Source organism: Peromyscus californicus, unplaced genomic scaffold, assembly GCF_007827085.1.
Source record: "Peromyscus californicus insignis strain IS unplaced genomic scaffold, ASM782708v3 Scaffold_16__1_contigs__length_79575227, whole genome shotgun sequence".
Taxonomy (NCBI): domain Eukaryota; kingdom Metazoa; phylum Chordata; class Mammalia; order Rodentia; family Cricetidae; genus Peromyscus; species Peromyscus californicus.
This window is the reverse complement of record NW_026294458.1, coordinates 52,608,492-52,624,860: the sequence shown is the minus strand read 5'-3', so window position 1 is coordinate 52,624,860 and position 16,369 is coordinate 52,608,492. Positions and strand designations below refer to the sequence as shown.

The 16,369-nt window shown below is 36.8% G+C and overlaps 1 protein-coding gene across 2 annotated transcripts in view; it reads right to left on the bottom strand.

Annotated features, from left to right (window-relative positions):
• Window positions 1–16,369, bottom strand: part of Gbe1 (1,4-alpha-glucan branching enzyme 1) — a 241,974-nt gene that overhangs the window by 26,855 nt on the left and 198,750 nt on the right. For both annotated transcript variants that reach the window (XM_052740985.1, XM_052740986.1), the window contains 2 exons: window positions 2,106–2,290; window positions 388–518 (listed from right to left, as the gene is read on the bottom strand). In XM_052740985.1, the coding sequence (XP_052596945.1) occupies window positions 388–518; window positions 2,106–2,290 (316 nt within the window). The remainder of the gene's footprint in view (window positions 1–387; window positions 519–2,105; window positions 2,291–16,369) is intronic.

Genomic DNA, 16,369 nt, shown 5'->3' with positions numbered 1-16,369 from the left:
CCATGACCTAAAATTTAAAAGAGACAGAGAAAGGAGGATTGTTGAGTTATATATTCTTTCTCAACAGTCAGAGATGAGGGGTGAAGAGACGATTATTAGAGGCAACTATGTGAAAGATTTTATATACAAAAATGAAGTGTGGATTGATTTCTTATTAGAACAAAATACCATGTTCAAAAATTTCCAGGATAGGAATTTTCAGAGTTTAAGCAAAGTTCGTTAATAATTCAGTACACATAAGATGGGCAATGTCAGCCACCTCAAGTCCCTCACTTTTCAGAGGAGGAAACTGAGTTCGAGTTCCATGTTCGTCTTTTTAAAATGTGCTTATACTATGAATACATATTGAATTTAAATGGCCACATTCACTAGCAGAGAAAAGGATATTTCCCCGGCAATGCCGTCCCAACTCGGTAGTCGGTATAGCTCTTGCTTGGGTGGAAGTTGAAGATAAAGAGGAGTCCTGCTCTCTCAAAGGTGATGGTCTTATTGTCTTCGTGTTTTTCACTCACATAGGCCTGCAAGGAGGAACACATTACATTCAAATCACTCTGAGATGCTGCAGCAAGGAAACTATTTCCTAGAGGCTTGTTTTGTTGTTCTTAATATGTGTTGTTCATTATTATTCCAAAATGAAATCCCTGGTCTCTATAGTTTTGCATGTTACAATTTTGCCAAACAACATCAAAAAGCAGTTTAAAGAGCATAAGAACCCCACGGTCCATGTTCCACCCTGAGAGCACAAACAGAGGATTAATGCTGTGGATAAGTCTGAAGTAAAAACAAAACAAAACAAAACATGGCACTTTCAGTATATAGCATTTGTGTATATTAGGCTAAGCATAAGTGCATTTTCCTTGAGACTTTGTTTTAGCACCCAGATTAATGAGGTAACTTAATAAAAATTTATTTTTCAAAGTTACTGTAAGGTTATATCCAGGTTCAAATTTATAGTTATTCTAGAAATCATACATTATTTTTACATAACTCTGCAGAGAATCAATGGCAACCTAAAGTCCGCTGCAATGTTCTGTGGATATCTCTTAATAATATGAAAAGGTCTAAAAATAAATGACACTCGCACACTCCCTGATTCCTGTTTACAGCTGGCTTTGAAAGCCTTTGCATCTTCGGCTCCACTTTCACCCAGCTCTTATGTTGTAGATTTATTGCCATGTTTATCAGCAGCATCTCTCCTGGTAATTTAGCAGTGAGAACTAAGGCTCCAGAGTAAACAGTGTGTCTTTCAGTATTCAACCTTGTTCCTCCTGAAAAGGAGCATCATTTTGCTCTTTCTCCTGGAAATAGCATTTCTAATAAACATGATTAGGGCATGCATATCATGTAGCCAGTCTTACTGAATATACAAATACCTTTGTTCAACCACCAAACAAGCAAACCATAGACACTAAAGTAAAAACACATCAACAGTCATTTCAAACAGTATCAATAGAAAGTAAATGGATTGTAAGTAACACATACTATATGTTAATTTTTGCAAGAGGGAAAAAAAAAGCCTGTACAAAATTTGCACCTGTTAATTACATTTTCTCAAACTTATTGAAAACTGAGACTTTAATTCTAGAGGAGAGTTCAGACTCATGCAAAATACAAAATACATACACAGCATGCAGGAATAATGGCATTTATTGAAATGACAAGTTGGAGACCATTAAAGAAGGGAAAACAGGAATAAAAAAATCTAGGTGTTGTCCTAGTCATTTTTTTTATGACAGCATAATTATTTACACAAAGAAAAGCCAGTCAAAACAATTAAGATGTTGCCACAGCCATTTCCAAAATGGGTTTCATGCAGAGTGTCTGCCATTTATTTTTAACCAATTGAAATGAAAATTGTTAAATTTAAACAATAACAACCAACTAACCAGGAAGCTAAGCAGGGCAGTATGCTTACCATTTTCATTATCTATTGGAGAGATTCCTGTGACATGTTTTGACAACCTACAGTACATTACAGGGCACTACACACTGAATAATGAAGTGCTGTTCAGAAGGTCTGCATGCAGATTTAAACCGATTGCCATTCTAAGCATGCCCAGCACTCACTGGTGACTAAAACATCACATTTAGAGCAAAGGGCTTACCTGAGGAGCTGAAAGCCAACCACATCTTTCTTCCAATCTATTCATATCTCTGTCAAAGTTATTTAGGAACTTATAGCGAAGAAGGTCATCATCAGTTAAATTAAACTGCCTTCTGGCATAATGGTAACTCTCATTATTCCCTTTCCTTGGGAAGTCTAACCACTCAGGATGCCCAAATTCATTACCTGTATTAAAACAAACAAAAAGTTTCTCAACTGTAAAAATCAGGTAGGTAGAAATAGTAACATTTCTTACTAAGAGAACTCCATAATTACGTATTTCAAAGTGATTTAAATAGTCTAATTCCCTATAACTTCATCTTGTGAACAATGTAGGGGTCCACAAACAGAAAGCATCAGGCCTAGGGAGATGGCTCAAGATGGAAGGATGCTTCTGTGCAATCAGGAGTATGTGAGTTCAAACCTCTATTACCCACACAAGAAGTCAGGCATGACTGCATGCTTTACAACCCGGGTATCACTGGGTGAAAACAGGCAGATAACTGAAGCACAATGGCCAGCCAGTATAGCCAAAATTAGAGTGCTATTGGTTGAGTGACAGACCATGACTCAAGGCAGTAAGGTAGAGGACAATAGAAGAAGACATTTGATTCTCTCCTCCTGCCTTCATTTGCATACAGAGGCACATAAGGCATATACTCTCATGCATTACAAACATACATACCAACATACCATGACCAAGCCACCACCACCAACATCATTAAACAAAGCAAAACAAACCCAAACCGGGACATCATATTTAGACTCTGAAGCCCCACGGTCCAGCTTCAGCTGAATGAAATATAAAGATTTTCCTACCACATTAGCATAGGACCCCATGTTGTGAACTTCCTGTGTTATAGACATCTAAGCTATCACTAGTACTATTCACTGTCCACATTTCTTTTTCAGATTTCTTGTTTATTTTAGACATGTATCTATAATTTGGTTCATGTGTCAGTGCGTACAATTGAGACACTTGGATGGGAATATATTTAAATATTATTTCTTGCTACGATGATAAGCAGAAGCCAAATGCAATTCAAAATGATCTATCATGGAATTGCTTTACATAGTAAACTTTGCTGAGAGACTGTGCAGTTTACATTTAACATCTCAGGTCCAGAGTCATAAAAATAAAAATTTCATAAAAAGTAAACTATCTGCAAGCAGTTCACTAAATTCTAATATTTCATTCTAAATGAAAATATTTCTTATGATGGGTACGTAGTCCACCAGGGGAGAGACAGGTTTCTGGCTCCATGAGCCTACACTGACTGTCAGATGCTTACTGAGACAAGGGGCCCCTTTATGTTACATTGAGAACCCTGCTTCAGAAAGACTACAAGTCAGTGGAGTGCTCAGCCTCAAATGGACATGTATGTCACACCTTCCACCAAGGCTCAAGGGCCATCTCCAAAGAGGGGACAGGAAAATTCAAAGAGTAAAGGTCAGGAGGGGCTGGAGAGAGTCACTGTATTGTGGACATGACCAAACTACTGCACTCAAACTTAAAACCTGTGCAAGATCAAACTATTAAAGTAGCATAGAGAGAAAGGTTTATGAGCCTTCACCCTACAGAGGAGCTAAGGAAAGGCAATGACTTCTTGGGAGGGAGAACCTATTTTTCTTTAATGGTGTGGCCTCAAACTCTAGTGAATGGCTTCATATCCAGGAGTACATGTGAGGCCAAAATTGGACTCACAGGGTTATTTAAACTAAAAACCTAGACAAATATTTAGTATCATAACCCAAATTAAGATTTTTGTATCCTTTTACTTAATATGTTATCAAATATAAATTCATTTATTTAAAATATAAACTAATAGGCATACATATTTAATAGAGAACATGAAATCAAATTTCTAATAGAATGTCATGAAATGATAAAACTCTTATTAGGTAATCTTACATATTGATCTCTAGTAGATTCACGTAGGTCTCCTGAAAATCCCTCCCTAGTGAGGCTTCTTTTTAAATTGAAAGGACCGGAAAGCTGCGCAACAATAACATCACCAATAACAACAAAAGGAGAAGAAACGGAATCAGTGGCTACAGACAAAAAACACTCTACAGTGTGGGTTTTCCTGTTATCACAGTTGTAAATGAGCTGACCTGCAGCAAATTAAGTTCAATGGAGACAAACCCAACATCAAATTTCATTTCTTGGTGCAAAGCCATAAACACAAGTGCAAAATAAATGGGAGTAAATCACGTGAAGACTCTGAAAGTGACCTTGGAATAGCAGCAAACCATTCTCAGGCTGAACCGCAAAAACTGCAAAGTGCCTGTTAGTAACTCCCAGCTCGCAAGCCTAATGAAGAAAAATACTATCATTACGAAAAGTTAAAAAATGTTCTCCTTAGCTGTGGTCTACAAATTATTTAGGAAATATGGCACTGTTCAAGACAGTATAGTGAAATATGACCACTGAAATGAGCTGATAACTAAGGGCTGCTGTACATTAAAGATGATCAGAAACCTAAATGTATTCTTGCAATGGCCAAGAAAGTGATGGATTTATTTTAGTATAGACAACTCTGTGGACTGGGAATAACACAGTCTGAATAAACATTTGAAATTAACCAAATGGAAAATGCTATTCTAGATCACACATAAATACTATGTATGCATGTTCACATAGTATGTACATGCTCTTTGATTAATTTGATAGTTGCTCCGAACCTGGACTCCTCACATGACTCTCTGGTATCCTACGGAACATATCCTATGTGCGTTCCTATATACATGTTTCTTAAGTAGAAATGTTTTCTTCATACTTGCTAGGCAACTTAGCCTTTGATAGATTTGAGAAACACACACTCTATTGTTTAGGAACTGGGAAAATGGACGACAAGAATTTCTAAGCAACGTAAAAAAGAAATTATGAAGAGCATCATTTTTAAAGCTGCGAGCTGGTTTATTCAACAGATAAGAGGCTAAGAAAGTCACAATTCCTGTGAGACCCCTCAGCAATGACTATGATACTTGAGAACAATACTTCTGAGTCCAGATATGCATTATGAGTAACCAGGCACTCACCAACAAAGCATCTTTTAGCTCCTTAAGGTATGATTATGATCAGTAGTGTAACATACAGGATGTTACCCAATTCAAAATGATGGGAAGAGAACAATTTCTGAGCTCTCACTTGGGACAACTTGTAAGAAAATCCACAGTCCATGCCACGATTCACTGAGTTCAACAGAACAGCAGACTTGAGTGCTTTCAGAAAACACAAGGCTGACATATTTGGCTAAACAACTTTAGAACAAAATCAGGAAGTAGTTGACTAACGCTGCTACAGTTAATGATTCTAGTAAATTCTACAAAGTTCTTTCTCTTCCTTTCCATTTTCTCTGTACACATTCCCATTCATGTCTGGTTAATTGTGAAAAACCTCTAAGCGCAAAATTCCTATTGGGATTCCTTTCCCTGTAATTAATTTTTTTTTTTCTGTTTGATGTAAAGGTCCAAGCTATAAATTGACAAGAAGCCAGCTGGTAGAGTGATGAAATTCAAGACAATATAACTAATGAAAAGCTCCAGCTCTGTTAGCTGAACATTTTGATTAGCAGGCTTGTGTATTTTGCTTCTCTAAACAGCAATGCATACTAATTTTACCTAGGAATTAATTAAAGTCTACCCTGGCCTCCGTGCTGTGGATGTTATATAAGTCTTTCTTGTTCCCAAGTTTATGTGCATATGAAAATAATGTACAGTCCTAATGAGAGGAGGGGGAAAACCCCTTTTCACTTCTTTACTTAACTGTACTAAAAACTAGCTTTTAAGTTTTAAACTACCTTGTATTTCAGGCCTGTAATGAGTATGTTCTTAACAAAGGGAAGAACACAGGATAAAATAATGTTCCACATCAGAGTCTGATAGTTTCTTTTCTAGAAAAATAGACTTGCAATGACTAATCTCCCTCTTTGACACAGATCTGTATGGTAATGTCCGCTGCCTACATCACATGGTTCCTTTTAGCTCTATTCTGGCCATGTGCACAACTCTAATAGATGATTACATTGTTATCGCTGCTTGCATATGTAGCATGTATCAGTATCACCCCTCTCTTATCGAGCCTATAATCTAATGGAGGAGAAAAGACATAAAGGATCAATGAGAGCTATTATAACAAAAACAGTTGGTGAAGAGTGGCAGAATACTAGATTCCCCTGCCTTCAACAAGGATGAGATATAAAGAACCTGGGCTGCCCGTGTTGGGAGGTAAAGGAAGACTATTCTAATGTTACATCTTATACAAGAAGAGAAAGGCAGCCAGTCTTCAGAGGTAATCTCAGAATTGTAGGAAATTACCTTTGCTACAAACCAGCCATATCTCTGTGTACTAGGCCCAGGAATGGCCTGGAGAAACAAAAGATAACTGACATCTAGGGTGTGTTTTAATTTTGCTTGGAAGGATACATGTATCAGTGGCAGAAGAGGATATCATAAGCCAGAAATTGAGAACCTTGATTTCTTGTAGAGAAGACAAAGACCTAGAAGAGGAATTTGAAGGCCAGAGGGTCAGAAGGAAAGCCAGTGCGCATGGGAAACAGAAGGCTGGACTCGGGGAAGGAGTACATCCCACAGGAAAGGATGTCAGCTGTCCAAGTATTACTGTGGGCATGCAAGGGGAGCAAAATCTCATGTATGAGAATAATTTAGTACCATCAGAAGACACTGATGAATGGAAAGGACACTGATATATCAGAGGCTACATTTGAATTACTGACGAGTGAATCAAGAAAAATACCTGAGCTAAGTCTTCTATTTCTTTATTCTAAGATATTCTGACAGGGAGAATTTAAATAAGTTCCTGACAGAGAAGGTCATTCCCGATGACAGTCATATATTCATGTTTACATGCTCTCTACTCTACATTATTAGAATAAAAAGAAACTAGTACACTATTGAATGCCGGGTGTATGGTAGCAAGGTGGTTCCATTCTCTCTCTCTGCCCCAGCTCTTGCCATGTTCCCCTGATCAATTATACCTAAGAAGTACGGAAGGGATTGGCAAATGACCTGTGGCCATTTGGTAGACCATTTTTAATTCAAACTATTTTTGGATTTGGTCAAATCATGACTGAGGTGCATACCAGCAGACAAAGTACATGGGTCTGAAGGTTGTTAAAACAAATAAACTAACAAATAGAAAAAACTCTTTACCATCAGTGCTCACAGGTACAAAATGAGATTAATTTGTATTATGTATACATGCAGAAGAATGAACATAGACATGCTTACAAACAAGTAGTTTTTGAAATACTAAACTATAGAAATATTAATAGTGAAGGGTAATTATATGATTTCTAATGCTTTTATTTACCAAATGGAAAACAATTCTAATACATGAACTGTATGACATTTAAAAATATCAAAATATTATAAATATAATATTTTAATAACATTAAAATATTAAAAGCAGTTGTAATTTCCTGAGTGTCTCCTACATACATATGTGCTACAATAGCCATTACTTGAAATCTAACAATACAGAAATCATTCCCATTTTCAAATACTTCAGAAAAGCAATTAATGTAACTTTCTAAAGCCATTCAAGCATAACACATCTAGGCTCGCATTCAAATTTGATGTCTGTGTTCTACCCATTGTATCCAGCCCCAGTACTTGTTTCAAACAATATGAATATAAAGTTTCTATAAATGTACAAGTGTTAGGAAAGATAGGGGACAAGAGCTGTAAATAAAACATATTTTTAATAAAGCATATTTATTACTGACCTGTGCTTCCTCTGTATTCTGCATGTTATACTATTGTTGCTGTTAATATGCTATGTTACAGCTGGTTAGTCTCCAAAACACTTCTATTTGCCTTGGTTTGGTAGCGCTGGGGAGGGCACCTAGCACTCTGTACACATAAGCATAGGCACAAGTGCCCTTTCATTGAGCTATATCTGGAGTCCAGTATGTCTTTATCACCTGCACAAGGCTTCAGTGCTTCCCTTTGGCTTTCACAGCCATTTGCCTTTTGGTTTGTTTGTTTTCTTTTACTAAACAATTATTGAAATATTACAATGCCATATTTTGACTTTTTCCTATCAGACTGGGGGCAGACCCTCCATATTGAGATCGATTGTCTTTACTATCTAATGGAATACCAAGCACAGAATGTACATCCAATAATTTACTAAGTTTATGGTAAACTTCTTTTAAGTGCATCCTGTCTGCTTCCTTTAGCAGACGATTTCAACTGCTTTTGTCCATTGTCCTTTTAGAGGACTCGGTTTGAGGCAAAGGGACTCATATAAAGAAAAGGTCTAACACAGTTTCTTTATTATCGCAAATTTGGATGTTATAGAAAAAAAATAAGAAAAATACCAAGAAGCAACAAAAGGAGTGTGCATACACAAAAGCATATCTGCAGTCTCAGGAAGAGGACAGTGAGCAAATCGCTACAGCCTGTCCTGTGTCTCAGTGACCAGTGCTCCACTTTACAATGGTGAATCTACAGAACACAGGCGTTCAGATGTTCTAGCAGCTGTTTAAACTCTCATCTCCATGATGTGTTAGGGACATTTAAAAAAAAAAAAACTTGAATTAAATAGAAATATAATAAAAACCAAAGACTAAACAACCAACACAACAAATGTAGATGAACTGGATATTGTTATGCAAACGAGTGCTTTAAAAATCACACTCTTTAACATGACGATTGGAAGCCATTGTAAAGGGACTCTCTGATATATTTTAAACATATTTTGTATTGCATGGTGCAAGACTACTGGGAGACAGTAAGCCATGGGGCAGGGCGGGGAGGGGAAATAGGGAGGATGGAAGTAAGAGGTCACTATGAACCTTCCTGAATTCAGAACGTTTGCATGTAAGTGAAAAGTGCCATAGGCAAGCTTCCCTCATGGCCTCCTGGAAGAAGGACGTTTGAGTACCTGGCATTTGACTAGGACATCTACTAAGAGACTCCACCTACTCTTTGGAGAAATGGAATGGCAGGCGAAGGGGAATCATAAAACACAGACAAAATTGGCTGACAGAAAGGTAGCTCATATTCTCACACACACACACACACTCAGAGAAGGGAGAAGCATGTGTGCTCTGTGGCTATTACCACTTCAGGGTTAGGGTCAAAGGATGAATAGTGGAGTCATATTGTGCCTATAAGGATGATATCCTACCACCAAATCACCATCACATCTCTGGGATGACATCAGCATAGACAGTAATCAGAGATTAACAACCCCCCTAGCCAACTAACCTTGTAATGCTAGGCTTTGCCATACAAAAAGGTAGCTATGAAAACAGAATGGGTGGGGAAGGCTGGAAAGATAATATTACTTTAAAAAACACCTGTTTAGTTGAATCCTGGTATCATTTCAAGGTAGACAAGTGCTTCTCTAAGAATCTCAGGATTCTTCCTGCTGAAGCTTGGCTAGGCTTCCCTCGCCCATGGCCTTTCATTTGCAGTCAGTATTTCTATTACAGACCTGATCCTAATATAAGTACCAGATAACATAATATAATATATGTATATTATAATATGTAATATAAGTACCTGATCCTAATATAATCAATTGACTGGCATCACTGCCTTTCATTGACATTTCCAAGGTCCCATGGTCCAGACAGCTGCTAGTTTTAGTCCTGTTTGTGTATCAGCTCTTGCTTCCTTTTGGGTTAACAGTGCCAAAAGAAATAAGAAGAAAGTTCCAAACAACAGGGCAACCGTGAGCAATATGACTCTTCTTCCCCTAATGACAGATCCTTACTTCAGATATTGCTCCCTATAAAGCTCTTTTGAGATTTTTAACAAAATGTGATTTTATGAACTGGTGTATTAACCAGGTCTGAAGGCTATTAGAATGTGAGACTGAAAATCACATAAACAAACAATATTTTCAAGGTAATTGCATTGAGAGCATCACACATAAATCTTCCTGAGAGGTAAACGCAGCATGAACAGAAACAAATACCACTTTTCTCCATTTGTATAAACCATAAAATCTTCTACGATGAACTTCCATAAAGTGCGACATTCTAAAACCAAACATCAACTGCTAAAACTGGTACCTTGGTTGGTGTTGGATTTAGCTTTGCCAATAGTTAGCCAGATCCTTAGGTTGTACTAATGATGTCTACTTGAATAACTGACATTTCTTTCCTCTCATTTGTTCTTTAATTCCTAGTACATAGGACCAGTACCCATTAAACAAGAGGACAGGTACCTAATCATGCCCCAAGAATCCGGCTTCTGTGTCTCCTCCCACTTCTTTGACTGGCAATTCCTCATTATACTGCCTGAAATTTTATTCACTCTTTAACACCCAGGTTAGATATTGTATCCTGCAACTGAGATACAGGTGTTCAGATAGAGTAACTTAATTTCGCCTTTCTAATTGGAAAAAAAAATTACTTCCTCTACAAAGAGATTTTTCCTAGCCTGCGTTATGGCCTCTCATCTAAGTTTTGTCTAATGATGGGTATGTGGAATTGAGATCTTACAAAGAGAACTTTGTTCCTCTTCTTTCTCTCTTGTGTACACAAATGTCTTCAAACTTAAACCTGATTATGTAGGCAGGGCTGCATTTCAGCTTTGTATTTGGTAGCCTTTAATGTGAACTACATTAATGTGAGTTCATGTAATTGAACTGACCAGGTAACTGCTATGATCCACATCTAAATACACTTTCATTCTTCTGATTATGAAATGGGAAACTTGAAATGAAGCATGATAAAATCATAGATCAAACTTGATATTAAATTTAACTAACATTTATTTTATGTAAAATGTATGTTAAATTTTAAATAACACAAAGAAATATGTTCAGAAATAAATGTAATAGCATGCATAAAGAGTAAGGAAATATCCAAGAGACTAATTAATTGAATTAAAAAGAAAAAATAAGCCTCCAGAATTGTAGCACATTACAGTAGCTAACTGAGTTCTTCAGAGACTGAAATACGAATGTATTTGTAAAAAAAAAGTGAACATTATATCAAAGTTTCCTCCAAACTTCTCAAAACTTTACAAAGGATCATTAAATGTGTCAGCTACTTGGGGGTAAAAAGGAATTTTTAACATTCCAAGTGACAGATGTCAAGACTCATGAATATCTAAATATTCATAATTTGGCACATTCTAGACGATCATTAAGTAATACATACATACTTACATTAATATTACTTCTGAGATCCATTAAAATAGAATCCTTATGTGAATAGCTGGAGTGCAGGGTCAGAACACTAAGTGTGGTATGTTTGACTGAGATGTATCCATAATCTCAGGTGCTTGAAAACTTGGTCTCTAGTTGGTAGCTGCTTGGGCAGGACTAGGTGGTATAGCACTGCTGGAGGAAGTGTCACAGAGGGGAGGTTTTGAGGCTTCAAAAGATTCATTCTATTCCTAGTGCCCTCTCTATTTCCTGCTTACTGTTCAAGATGTGAGCTCTTAGCTTCTGTTCCTGCTTCAGGCTAGTTCTACATACCCATGAAGGATCCTAACTTTCTGGAACCACAAGTCCCAAATAAACCCTTCCTTCTGCAATTTGCTTTGGATACGGTGTCTTACGACATCAGTAGAAAAGTAATAAGACACCAAAAATCAACTGATTTCACTGCCAATTCTACTGTACAGTTTTATTTTGTTTAATGCATTTCTAACATTAAATTAGTGTAGTCTCAAGTTAAAGAAAAAGGTCTACAAATTGGAAAAAGGAAAAATCAACTATCATAAAGTTTGAGAAATTAGACATGGATATGAATGATAAGAATTTTCAGACTCAGTAAAACTCTAATGCATAACTTCAGGCTATGTAACTTTGTGTTAGTGACATAGGCCCTGCAATGGATTGAAGACGTTTAAAGCACAAGAGTCATACCAAACTCATGATTCACTGAATCCTGTAATTCCTACAAGTGCCTATTAATACAGAGACCATTATGATTCACTCTTTTCCAATGATGAATGAAAGTCAATGTGTCAGAGCTGATACAGCTAGGAAAATAGGGAGCCTGCATAATGCCAGGATCCAGAGAAAGAGGCAAGGGGATGGATAGTTAGAGGCCATCTTGGGCTATAAAGGGAGGTTAAAGGCCAATGCCAGGCTTAGATGCAGAATGAGTTCCTGTCTCATTTTAAGAGAGTATGTCTTACTCTCTTAAAATGAAGAGGTTAGGGTGGACAACAGAAGTCCAAATTAGTGGTAGGCCATTTCAACTTCAGTGGCTGGATACTGTAATACAACAATGATGTTAACGATCATAAGGGAGCAGGAAGATTTTAAAAGGAAAAGTTCTCATCTTTGGAACCAATAACGTTGTAGCCACTAAAATAGCCAAGTAAAAATCTCAGGTAGGAAGTTTATATTGACCATTTAAAACTGAAGATTAGATTTTGAAATAGCGATCTGGAAACTCTTTTATAGAAATGATCAAAATATAAAAGAAGTGGACTTTGTAAAAATGGTAAAGTAAGGAAGCAACAAAAGAGGCCAAGGATTCCGATAAAACAGGTACAATATAAGGGAAGCAACAAAATAAGGTGAAGATGACCAGGAAGCCATGGTTAATAAACAAAGTGGTGGAAGACACAGTGACCTAGGCCAGGGGGCTTCATGGACGTGGTGCAGAGACCTGCATGAAGTATAACCTTAGGCAGTAGACTGTCTCACTTGTAGGAAAACAGAAGGAGCCCTTCAAATGTTCGAGAGGTGAATAGAGTGCAGGAATGTGGCATCAGCCCTTTAACTACATGATAAAGGTGAACAAAGTGGAGGGGAAACAGATACTATATTAACAAGCTCTAGAGAGTGGAGTGGTGTGCATTTTCAAGTAAGATTTTCGTATCTTGGATAGTTTCTAAGATTAATTTCCTAGTTATTCTTGATAATTTTCATAATAATTAAAACAAATGAACATCAAACAGAGTGAAAAGAATCAGTTCTCGTTTACTGTTCATACTCCACGCTTTAACTACACTGAGTGAATACATTTTTTGTTTCATGAAACTGTGCATTTAAAACAAAAACAGCTTCAGCATCACTTGCCATCAAAGTGAAATAAAACGCCACATGCTATAAAACATTTGGTGGCAGAACTTAAGAAAAGAACATTATGTCCAGGGTTGCACAACACAAAGTTCATTTTTCTATGCAATAGTCCTAATCATCCTTCTAAATCAGAACTTAAATTCTTTATCCTCAGTGTCTGCCCTTTGATGTTACATTTCCTCAGGCAACCACGGGTCTCATTTAGCCAGCTGTAGCTGATATTGACAAGGGGAAAAGAAGAAAGCAAACAGAATAAAATAATTAAGTTGCAAGTGGAATAGTAGTCACTGGAAACTTGTTTTTAACTTTCAAAATCGAAGTTAATTGCAGTAAAATGTCTCTTAAATGATAGAAGGGTAGTGATATTTTTATTAAGCAATAGATAATATATTGGAAGAAACCAAGGTATCTGATGCTTTGTTGACTGGAGAAACTGTCATTAAGGGTGAGTCATCCAGTGGGAGGAAAGCCTATAAAAGTAGTAGTGTGGTGATTTCCCAGTAAATCACCTGTGTGTTTTTTAAATATATTATGAAATTTTAACCCATGACTAATAAAACTTCTTTTTAAAAATGTGTGAACAAACTATGAACATATTTTGAGAAAAAAACTGTATTCTTAAGTTCTTAAACTTCATTTTGTCAGCTTTTTATTTCAACATGGTCACCAAAAAAAAAAAAAAAAAGGTTGATCAGCGCCTATGAATGACAGTGATTTTAAATCTGTTCATAAAGTTTAAACATCACACTTGCAATTTTTTAAATTGAGTTTTATTATCACTGTCCCTGTATATGTGGATGCAGGAATGAGAGTCCCACTGCACTCCTGTGCAGGTCAGAGGACAACTTTCGGTAGTTGGTTCTCTCTGTCCACTGTGGCTTCTTTGAATGGAGTTCAGTCTGTCAGGCTCATGGCAAGCACTTTTACCTATGGAGCCATGACATTTCTCTTTATTAAAAGTGCTTTTAAAGGATCTGTTAGGTAACGGTGCACAAATAAGCTTGAAAAACTACTCATGGGTTACTTGTCTAAGCAAACATTTCTTCTATGAGAATCTGAAGGGGACTTACATTTTAAGATGGTAAGTATAAGCTTTTAAGTTCATTGTAGATATATTCTGCCAAATGCATTTTGAAGGACAGTTAATAATTATATTGTAAGCATTATAATAGTGCTGCTAATACTTTTAAAACAGTTACAATTATTTCACCTTTGCATTTGTTATTTATGGTACTATGAGTACAACTTACCTTAAGCAACTTGGCTTATATTTAAAAAAAAAAAATGTTTCTCCGCAAGACAAACAAGTTGTAATTTTTGCTCTAATACTAAATTCTTTAAAGTACAACACATTTTACAATTCAAATTAAAGACAAAAGATTATTTTTCTCAACAACATAACAAAATACCTACTAGAAGCAACTCAGGGACGAATGATTTATTCTACTTCAGAAAATCACAGTGGTGTTGATTGTGGCAGGACCAGCTGCTCTCTTTGGTACTGGGAGCTGGGGGTAGCTTGGACATTTCTAAGCACAAAAGGAGTTGAGGCCCATCCACAGAAGCCCACTTCCCCCAGTAAGCCCCTATCTACTTATGGTCTCTTAGAAAGCCTCCCAAAACAGTACTACGAGCTGGGGGTCAGGTATTGAAACACAAATGCCTATGGAGAAATTTCACATACAAACCACAGAACAACTTTTTTCGACAGCTACTCTTCGATCTGTGTTTTGTTTAAGGAACCATAAACTTACACTGGAGAGCTCACCTGGAAATGTTAAATACCTGGGCTCCTTTCAAGTTCCGAAATAAAATGCGAACAAAGAACTTCACTGACATTCTCTGTGTGCTCAGAAGCACAATCCTTGCATGCACAGACAAGCAGTACTCCAACATTTGATTATTATGGATAGAAATGTGCAATTTTTTTCCCTTGCACAGGATACCTTAGAAAGCATTAACATATAAATCTCCCTCTCACTTGAGTCAACAATTAGATGGCTTCTGGTAATTGCAAGGTCCTGGAAAACAGAATCTTTTGTTCATAGTATTCATGGAAGTCTAAAATAAAATAAATTATTTTGAATTCATCTGGGGGGTGGCTTATGCCCGAGTTATTGATTTGACTAGTGAGGAAAGAATTTAGACATACACAGTTTTAATCCACTTTAAAACAACTTTGATGGCAAAATATCTCTCAGTGAGACCTGATTTGAGGTGACTGCTCTTTTTAATTCATCTTTCATAGTTTAAACAAGTAACTTATCTAACCAGTTGATCTGTCTATGCTGCCCTAGTATACAACTCTTCCACAACTCCCTATGAGCTAGCCTTTGTTTCTATGTTCGTTAGTTTCTTATCATATCCTAAAGTAATGCCTACTTCACTCTTTTGTGTCTACTTAACTCCATGTAGCCACTACCCCTGTGGTTAGTGCACAGATTTGACTAGGAACCAGGAGAAACGACATCTTAAAATCAACCTCTCCTTCTGCAAGAAGCCTTCTGTGATGGCCTACCATTTCACCACCACCAATGATATTAGCTGTGCTCTTTCTTGGAATATTGACAGGGCTCTATGAAGATCTTGGCTGTTTTTGTGATCCTGAGAATCAAATCCAGAGCCACACACATATAGTGCTCTACCACTGAGCTATACTCTCAGTCCTCTAAGGGAGTCTTAACAGTGGTATTTATCAACTAACAGTATATCTCACTACTTTGTATTCTCTCCTGAAAATGGGCTCTTAGATACATAAACAATTGAAAACATTGGCTCATACTTTGAAATTATGTTGTTTTCTCCCTTGATTTTAGACATCGCGACACAAAATGAATTGTGATCTGCTGCTCCCTGAATGGATTTCTACACCTAGAGGCCCACCAACATCACTTACATATGTGGTATCTGTTTAGACACATTTTCAGTGTTAGTCTCAATGGGGTGGCAGTGCAATCCTATGCTGTGCAGGTAGACAGTGTCAAGTTCAATTTCCAGCTCCTATATGAATACGAAAGCCACTGAGCTTTTGATTTCCTATATTTTTGATTAACGTAATTAGACCTGATTCTCAGGGGGTATAACAGGATTTTAAATGAAATATCTATATCTATATCTCTTAGCAGAATGCCTAACTCACAAAAATATAAAGTACTTAGGAAATTGTTAACATTTTTAGAGAAGTGTGCTAAGATACTGTCAAAATGAGACCCAACTAATTTTTATGGCCTCAAACT